General features: G+C 38.3%; 1 protein-coding gene across 4 annotated transcripts in view; it reads left to right on the plus strand.

The window, feature by feature from the left end:
* The window catches only part of LOC136421250 (importin subunit beta-1-like), a 32,591-nt gene extending 25,593 nt beyond the window's left edge, over positions 1–6,998 (plus strand). For all 4 annotated transcript variants that reach the window (XM_066408474.1, XM_066408478.1, XM_066408476.1 and 1 more), the window contains one exon: positions 5,133–6,998. In XM_066408474.1, coding sequence (XP_066264571.1) covers positions 5,133–5,134 — 2 coding nt within the window. In that variant the 3' untranslated portion in view covers positions 5,135–6,998. The remainder of the gene's footprint in view (positions 1–5,132) is intronic.
* Positions 6,999–10,102: the final 3,104 nt, after the last annotated feature.

Below are 10,102 nucleotides of genomic sequence, written 5' to 3' on the forward strand. Positions count from 1 at the left end.
TTATCATTTTTGGTTTACATTGTACTTCAAGGTGTTATAAAGCTGAGGAGAGATGCCTTTAGGTCACTTTTGTAGTGCGGGAACCCGAATGAGATTCAGAGTAAATCTCCAAATTTATCCACTTGTAGAGTTTGAATTTACTTTGATATACATATGAAGTTGTAACAATCATAGCATATGAACCGAACCATCAGGCAAACTAGAGTTTGTTCTAGGTAATATTTTGGTAACAGGTCCAAATCCTGGAACTTAGGGGGTAGAGCTCACTTTCAAAGCAAGAAGTATCCTCATTTAGGAAATTCAAGTAATTATTCACTTCTTTGTTATGCGGCTTCATAACTAGGTCAGCTTTTGTTCTGGACAAGCAGTGATGCTGTCAAATTATCAAGTTGATTCAGAAGTAATTATCACACAGGGTGTATACTGTGAGTGTCAAAAGGTTTAATTTACCAAAAATTCTTGAGCTAATGTGTTGGCCTTGCCTTGGGTCATGGGATGGGAGCCTGGAAATCCTTGGGCTGATCAGAATACTGAAAAAAGAAATTTTCTACCCTACAACTGCTTGATTGAAGATCATGTTAGCCTTGGCCCCCAGGTCTTGGTATTACTATTAGTCAGTGTGTAAGCAAAGAGGTTTAAACTTTATTGGTGTAAGCTGAGGTCTGATATTTAACTACAGAAACCTGAAAATTCACTTCTGGGATCCAGGCAACATTTCACTGTGAATGAAAAAAAAAATTATTCGAAAACATTGTAAGACAAAAGATTGCTGCCCTATACCCCCTAACCAATTGGTTCAAGTGCATCCCCTATCATCCCTACAGCTCACTAGTGTCTGAGCAAGGTTCACTTTAATCCTCCTTGGTCTGAAGGACCATTTTAAATTTTTAGACTGGTCATATTGGAACTTCAAGCAGAAATTTAAGGCAATGTACTGGCCAGCCAGCCAACCTCTCACTTCACAAAGCTGGCTTGGTACATTTATACTATATGTACACCATGACTACCAGGTCAGACCAACCAACGATTCTTAAAAGCACTTGGCTCCATTTATTGGGAGATTTTGCAGTGGTTAATTTGTGAACAATTGAACGCTCCAAGCCAGATTCAAATTCCAAGCTGCATCTTGACTCGAGGTGATCTTAGACAGTTTATTGTTCTTTTGTGCGATTGTAAGAGGGTGTGTTGAAGCCTTTACTGAGTCCTCAGGCCATATATTGTTTGTTTTTTTCATTTCCTAAAGTTTGTTTGACCAAGGAGGTTTTTGGTTTGACATACATGTACCAAGGAGGTTTCTATATAAAACCTCCTTGCATGTACCAAGGAGGTTTTATACCTCCTTGCATGTACCCAGGGTCAGACTCTACAGATCAGCTCCCTTCCAGCAAAGAGATAATATTTTTCAAAACAGAAGCAAGGACATTATATAATGTCCTTGACAGAAGTAATGATGTACTTGCACCTTTGATCTTGCTTCCCCATTACGACTGGGTAGCACACATGCCCTTGAGGCAAACTTAAAAAATCGTGGCTACTCCTATAGCCACCGGACAGAAACCTCTGCTTTTTTCAACACCTACTTGTACTGCATCCATGGTAGCTGAGGAAATTCTATCTTTCCATGTACCAATTGTCTTTGGCTCTATGCAAATTAGGGTAATTCACACCTTGACATTAATTGGGATATTCACAGCCAATACAGACATCCCTGAAAGAACAAATTGAATTCTCACAATCCCTCCTGTGCTTGATTTCCTAAGAATACCTTCCTTCCAAGAGCGCTGGCATTTACTTTTAAAATTAGCTGGTATACCTGGAGGTGTTTTCTTTGGAGCACAGTGCTCCCATCAAACTTAACTGCCTAAATCATGGACTGATAGGCTGAACTGTCAATTAAAAAAAAAAAAAAGTCAGTACTTTTAACTTCAACAGGGCCTCTGCTTTTACCAAGGAGGTTTTATATAATATATAGAACCTCCTTGCTTTTTACATCCTACCCAAGAGGTACCCATCTTTCAACAAGGATGGCACATTTAGTGCTTTTTCACTTGTGTGAATTTGTTTCAGTATCAAATTAATTTCTTATGTTGCAAGTTTGATTAACACATTTGTCAACAGTTAACTTCTTTAAGACATATTTTTCAACAGTTGACAATAGTCATGGCTGCAGGTACAAGATTCAAGTCAGATTCTGTTAAATAAAGCAGTTGGCTATAATATAAGAGATGGTGTGATTTGTCCTACTTCCCCAATCCTAAAATCCCACATGATTCTTGTTTACCTATCAATGTATAAAAATTCTTTCCATGTACCAATTGTCTTTTGGCTCTATGCAAATCAGGGTGATTCACACCTTGACATTAATTGGGATATTCACAGCCAATACAGACATCCCTAAAAGAACAAAAAATTCTCACAATCCCTCCTGTGGTTGATTTCTTAAGGATTCCTTCCTTCCAAGCATTTACTTTTAAAATTAGCTGGAATAACAATTAGCTGGCACAAACTAAAGCATAAGCCAACCCTACAGCTTTCGATGCTCAACAGAATGATCGAACCGGTAGAGCAGGCGAAACTGCTAGGGATTGAAATGGACCAGCAGTTAATGTGGGGTCTACACCTGGACAAAGTTAAATCCAAAATGACAAGCGCTTTGGCAGCACTAGCAAGATCTTGTGACTACCTCACGAGCGACACGTTAAAAACAGTCGCACAATCACTTGTCCTAAGTCACATGGATTACTGCTCTTGCCTCTTGTCAGCTAGTTCTCAATATCACTTGAATAAACTACAGATTCTACAAAACAAGGCAGCTAGACTTGTCCTAAATGCAAAGTATGACTCCAACATAGATGACATGCACAGGAGGTTGAATTGGCCCAAAGTTAATGTAAGACTATACACAAGCACTCTCTCTATGTTTCACAAACTTCAGGCGGCCCAAAAACCAGAAGCTATCTATAAAAGGTTACAGAGAATTGACAATACACATCAACACAATACCCGTCTTGCACAAGGAGGGGGTTTCAAACTGCCAAAACCCAGAACCACCTTAGCTACCAGAACCTTTCTGTACAGATGTATTAAATCATATATCACCTTTCCACAACACATAAAAACATCCGCACCTTCACTGTTCAAAACAATTCTCAAAGAAAGACTGATTACACTAAAGTACACAAATAAGCCATTACAACACTGGTGGTAGCTGAATGTATGAACATGTATTTCAAGTTGACCTCTGACCCCTCACGCTCTTTTTATTGCATCACATTTGATTTTGTTCGTTACTGTCTGTCAATTGTGGATGTCATGTATCACATTTGATTTTGGTCATGACTGTCTATCATTTGTATATGTTTTCTTCTTGTATTTTGATTTTAATGTATCAATGTGAATGGACTCTAGGAAGAATAGTGTAAGATTGTGGTAATTGAACACTAATGGAGATCCCAATAAAACAAACAAACTGAGAGAGTAGATTTTACAGCATTATTTTAGAGAAAGCACCAGGTATTTAATAGTGTATAGTCAGACCAAGGAGGTCCTAGTGGTCAGACTGTAACATTTTCCCTCTGTTGTATGCATAAAGTCACAGCCCACACAATGAAAGACAAAGCAGAAAACAAGGCCATTGTACACTCCTTGTGCTAGTGTAGAAAACAAAGGTCTATCCATGCTGTATAATGTGTCTGGTGTCCATAGGATTGCTTGATGATTTCAGGATAGAAACTATTCACATCCAAGTAAAGTTTGTTGTCTAAAATCTAGGTTAGTTTGTTTGTGACACAAGTACCAACAATGATTTTGTGCAAGCTGTGCCTGGTATAACTTAACACTTATTGAACTTTTAAACAGTTGGGCTGCTTCAGGATGAGAAGAGGTGGCCATTTTCAGAATGCTTATACTGACTGTTTCAAAGTTAACAGAGGGATGTGAATTGTGCTATCCTGGCTTTTAATGTTATGTTGGATAGCGGGGAGGATAGCGAACCCGGCGGGTTCAGTTTTTGTCCCGCTGTATACATTTGGCTGAATTCACGCCTTTCTCACCTCTCAGACCTGAATTTTTCTTCCCTGGGGCTTGTCCAAACCCGTCGGGTTCCATAGTTTTTGCCATTTTTTCCCGGGGGGGAAGAACAGTAGGCCGGCGGGGAGAAGCATTCTTCCTTGCGGGGAGAAGCATTCTTCCTTGCGGGGCTGTAGTTTCACACCTCGGGATGACCAAAAAAGAAAGCGGGGTGCTTCAATTTCCCGCAGTTTTCTTGCATTTATCATCAATGATATCATAAGTTGTGAACATTGCAGAATAATGATTTTCATATCACTATACTCAGTAGACTAAGAGCTACGCACTGATGTCTTACTTGAAGGTAGAACATCAACTTTGCTTGAATTTCCAAAAGGCTAGTGTCTGTCTAAATCTCAAGTGACTGGTGTTACTGCTTATTACTGACTGTTTCAAGCTTAAACAGTTTGGAATGAACATGTTCAAATAACTGATTCTTGCCTATTCCAGAGCTTTATTTTGCCTTAGATATTTTGCATAATGCTTTATGCAATTTACTTCTGTGTTGTTCTTAGATACGACTTACATAACTAGGGCCTAGGGGTTAGAAATCTTTAGTTTTATGATGCACCTGAAGTTGTTTTGTCTCAGGCTTTTAGATAAATGTTGATGTCATAACCCTTAATCTGCATTGAGGGGGAACCTTTGGTATTAATTCACCTTGACGTTGTATATTGGCCACAAGATATATAATGTGTTTCTAGCCATGCCATCATAATGCCATTGGAAATTTGACATTGTCACAAAGGATGCTTGTATCCTAGATACATTTTCCACCAGTTGGCAACTTTTGTGACTGCATAAACTTATATGCGGGTTATTAATTAGTTCAGGTAAAATTGTGGCTGTGCAGCTACATGTATTTCTCCCTTGATCCTGGTCTGTGATAAAAACAGCCCATAACACTGTAGTTGACCTATGGCCAGCAGTTTTTGTTAATTTGCAGTTAACCAGTAAGCTTAACTCCTTAGGAATATCATTAGAATTGTCTGTAGACGCAGCCATCTTCTAAGCATACACTAGTCCGGGCTCTTCTTTACATTTTTTGTCTTTGTTTCTTTCAGAGGAGTGATAAGAAAAAGCATTCCGGTGGAATGCCCCATCTGCAGAAGAGAGTTCTTCTGCCGTTGCTGTGTGGACGAGACTGTATGTGGATGCCTGCGAGAGAAAGAGAGAGAAAACATACGAGCCTCGGCCCCAGGACCTGTTACCATGGCAACCATCAGCCAACCAATCAGCCTTTCGGAAATCCCCGCAAACAACGCATTATTCGGAGATGGACGTGTGATTCTACGAACAACAGAGCGCTCATTCCTGGACATGCCTTAGAATTGTATATCAAACAACACACAGTACCTGTCATAGGTTATTAGGTCTGAACAAGTATGTAAATTAAAGCAGCAATAAGATATTCCAAACCGATTCATTCAAATCTTCAAGTGTTTTTCACAGGTCTAGTTTTAAAGATATGATAAAAGTGTGTTTCCAAGCAGGTTGTCGCTGTATAGGAATATACTGTCTTGATAATGATATAGTTTTGCTGGGTGCAACTACCAGGCTGATGTTTGAATCCTGGGGCCATGTCCGTTCTAAAAGGAATGGGTGATACTAGTATGACTGGTATGGATGCGTGAAAGAGTGTGTGCGTTGTACGCTAAAACACCAACTGATTTACGATTATAAAAAGAGCCTCTTCACCCGACGATGGCTTCGAAATCTTTTCAACCAGAGTATTGGTGCAAATCTTCCAAAAAATGTACAAGAATGATAAAGTCGACAAAGAAAAGAGTGTACCATAGATAGGAATACATGTAAATTATTTTGTAAATCCCGACTTGGGGCACTTTATATACTAAATGTTTTATATGTTTCAATAAGAGATGTTGACTCTTTCTGGCTTCATCGAAGAAGAAATGACAAGTCAGGCCAAAGGAGAAAAAAAAATTGTTCTGTGCATTAATGTGCTGAAAACGAAATCTGTCGAGACTATAGCTTCCACCTTTGTACTGAGGATAAAGAATTTATGAAGTAGCACTATTGAAATAGCTCAGTTTGATTTTTCTATGCAAGAGGAATTGCAAATTTAGAGCTAAGCTCAGTCTGGTTTCCAGCACTAAGGAAGTTAGCATCGCATTCGCCGCTGCAGATTCCACCAATACACTGGTTGAAACAACTTGCAACAAGTTCTGTAAATTTGGCTTTCCCAATCCGGGTGAAACCAATGTCTAGTCAATGTACTAATTCCTACGTGAAACAAAAATATAAAAAATCTGCTCTACGTAAAAAATACAAAGAAGATATTTTGTCCTGAGGACTTTTTGGTACAAAAGAGAAAAAATGCAAAAATCTGACATTGGTTTCTAACCTTGTTAATACGTTGTAGGTGTGGTCTATGCTTTTTCTGTTGCCAGATAGCTCTTTTTCTTAACTATGCATGTTTCCTGTGTTGGCCAAAGAATTGTTTTGACATTCATATATGGCCTGTCTAGTAGAAGTGTACACTTCTGAGTTCTGACTTTAAGATAACATAGCCGCTATCGACTTAAACCACAGTATCCATATACAAGAGAGACATATGACTTTAAAATGACTCAAGATTGTATTTACTGTTGTACGTTCGAAATCTATAGAAAAATCACTACATCACAATTTCAGATTGTACAGTGCCTTTACTTTACTTTGTAGTTCAACCTTTCCGTGGCACATCCAGAAGAAAAACCTTTGTCTTCCCTTGGACATACATAACGAAGATGAATTCTTGTGTGTGTTGAGAAAATATTTGTTATAGCGAGTTGCAAAGTATCAAAGCATATTAAAGATTACTTCAAGTTTGTCATATGTTTAACAGATTAAGAAGAATGAGAGATACGAGATTTTGTATGTGAGAGTTGAGGAGCTATCTGACAAATAAAGAAGACCACAGGACTGCACAGGGCTGTGTTTTGTCATTGTTGACTGACTACTTCATAAGTTAAGGTTTGTTTAATCTAATGAATGTAGATATTTTGATGATGCCCATAGATATGGTAGCAGTGAATACTTCCTGATAATCCACCCTTTACTGACTTGGCTCCCCCACTTTTTCATGCAGAAGTTTCTATTTTGTGTGATTAAGGGCTGATTTGGCAGATTTTTCCAAGTAAAATATTGGGTCAAATATCAAGAGTTTTAATGGAAGAGTCCTTTAACTTCTTTTTGCCAAACAGCAAAACAGCTCAGTTGTGGAAAGCAAAAGTGCTCTGTATACATAGTTCGTTCCTAATACTGTAAATGCATGGTTTTTATTTCGCGGTAGGGAGAAAATGGGGTGTTCGCGGTGGTTTTAAGTTTGCGTTTGAAAGAATACCCGGTAGTAGCGCTAGAGCCATAGGTGGCCAAAAATGTTCGCAGTGGTTTTAAGTTTGTTCTGAAAGCTCACTGACACTGCAAAAAACCGCGAACATAAAACCACTTGAAACATTTCTTCATTTACAGTATTGCCAGCATGTACATGGAGATCACAGTGCCACAACTAGCATCTGGTTGTGATTAATTAGAATTTGAAGAATAACCTGGGTACCATCCTAATAGTTACCGCTGGCTCAATCATTTAATCACGGTTTTGCAACCGAAATGATAGCATTCGTGAGACAATGGAGGATGGTGCCCTGGCTATTGGAAGAATTGGTTTAGAGAGATGTCGACTGCAAGTAAAATGTACATTATGACAGGAATTGCCCCATGAGCAAAATTTTGGTCCAGTTTGTTGCACTGGCTTCTCTGTCCTCGTTAGATTCTAAAAATTAAACTTAGATGGAAGTCTTATAGATTAAGGAACTAGGCAGGACATCTTTGACACCTGGTCTAATTTCAGTGCCTTTGGTTTGTAGTGCAGGCAGTCAATTGAGTCTCAGAACATACTACAGTCGAAACTGGCCAAGAAGACAACTCAGAACTGCTAAAATCTGGTCCAGGTTGTCACTGTAGACAGGATTCTAAATGTTAGCATCAATGGGAAGAGTTATCAAGCACAATTACTGTAAAGTAGGTAAAGCAGTCATTTTCAATTGAGCTGAAGCATGATGCTTTATCAAGTAGCTATAGTGGTAGTGCGATGCGGCTTCGCCATGGCTTGCGTTTTTGGCCAAGCACCAGGTCACCCCTACTCTTCTCTATAAGTGTGTTGAGTTCTTTTTTGTGCTGAGGCTTACGCCTAAAGCTCCCTCATACACTGGCCTCTGGCTTTACGTCACCATCCTAAATGACGAATGCAATCTCTTACAACATACAATTACTGTAAAATGTAGAAATGTTCGTGGGGATCAAAATTCTTGGTAAGGAGAAAATGGTGTGTTCGCAGTGGTTTTGAGTTAAGTTTGAAACAATAGTAGCACTAATCACACAATGAAGCGGCTTTTCAGTTAGCGAAACCATGAACATAAAATCGGTGCAAACATATACCGTACTACTACAGAGGTATTACTTTGACGAATTAAGGCATCACCAACAAGTGAAGTTTTGTAGTTTTTTTATTGGCAAACTCAAGGCTTGTATATACAGATTTACATTGTACATGTTGGAAGTCCATTCAATTAGGTGTGCAATCAATTCAATATGTCCAGTTCTTAAACAAAGTGTTGCATAATATTAATAACCATTCATGTCAATGGTGCATAATGTCATTCAAAATAATATTTCTGCAAAACATCATATTTTGTCTCATACATATTCATTTTTCTCACCAGTATTTACTCTTTGGTTTATTATCTTTTTATTTTGGATGTTCCAATATTTCTCAAATAAATCTCACACAAACACAAATATGTTTGCTTAAAGAATATAAAAATCGAACTTTCGGGTGCATTGATTCCGTACACTATATAGTTAGTCACTTCTGCAAATAAAGCAAAATATGCCACATAATCACAATTAAGAGTATCTTCACATATAGATAACTGTAGTACCGCAACTCAACTTATACATTGTCTTATTACTACCAGTGATCATCATTGTGCATACATCTGAGGCAAATCGATTGTTAACATTTTGCTCTACCTTTTTTGTCCATGTTTTCTCTTTAAAAATTTCACAAAATGTTTTACTTTCAGCACTGGAAGATGAGAGGACAGATCAGTGTCTTTCTTGCTCTGAATCATCTTTCTTTAATTTTCATGCAACTAACTTCATTTTGTTATGATAATATTTAGGGTCAAGTGTTTCTTCTGTTGCCCTGTATTAATCTTTCTTGGACTTGATATGTCTAGTCAATGAGGTTATGACATTCTTTATCTAGTGGCATCGAACTAAAAACAAAGTACATCATTTTCTATTTACAAAATGTTACTTCAACAAATTCAGTTGTTACAGGAACTCTACAAGTTAAGGCACAGCCAAAGCTAGAAATATTCTGAGAGATATTCTGTAGCCTAGTCTAAAGGAAACAAGCCAAAAAAAATATTTGTTCATCTAAGGACACTCATGGCTTTTCAAACGTCCTTGGTATGGCTACCTTGCTTAGCATAGCCTACATAATATGTAACAACCATTAAATATTATTCCGCGGGGTAACATAAATCTGCCACTTTGAAAAACAGTATGTAATTTGAGGAATCTCAAGTGCAGCACTCCAAGGTATGCACAATTTGGAGGAGTACATTATGCTTTGGGATGTTGGCCTGGAGATCTGTTTGGATGTATCTTTTCAGGGTGGCGGAATTATGTACCCTGGTGGAATCATGCTTAGTAGATGCAACAGATGACTTTCAGCCTTTGTTTTAACTCCACAGCAATTGTTTGATTTTTAACATATAGCACATTGAAGTAGACGTTTGGCGCTATATTCTCTATTGGTTACAGACTTATAGACTCTACCAGTCTCCCCCGGTCGCTGGGAAAATAGTAGAAATTGACCAAATAGAGTCTAATGTTCAAGGGAGTCGGCTACGGAGATAGGGTCAAATTGGTAACCTCGGTTGCCAATTTGACCCTATCTCCGTAGCCGACTCCCTTCAAACATTTGACTCTATTTGGACAATTTCTACTATTTTCCCAGCGA

The sequence above is a fragment of the Branchiostoma lanceolatum genome, chromosome 15, assembly GCF_035083965.1.
Source record: "Branchiostoma lanceolatum isolate klBraLanc5 chromosome 15, klBraLanc5.hap2, whole genome shotgun sequence".
Lineage (NCBI taxonomy): Eukaryota > Metazoa > Chordata > Leptocardii > Amphioxiformes > Branchiostomatidae > Branchiostoma > Branchiostoma lanceolatum.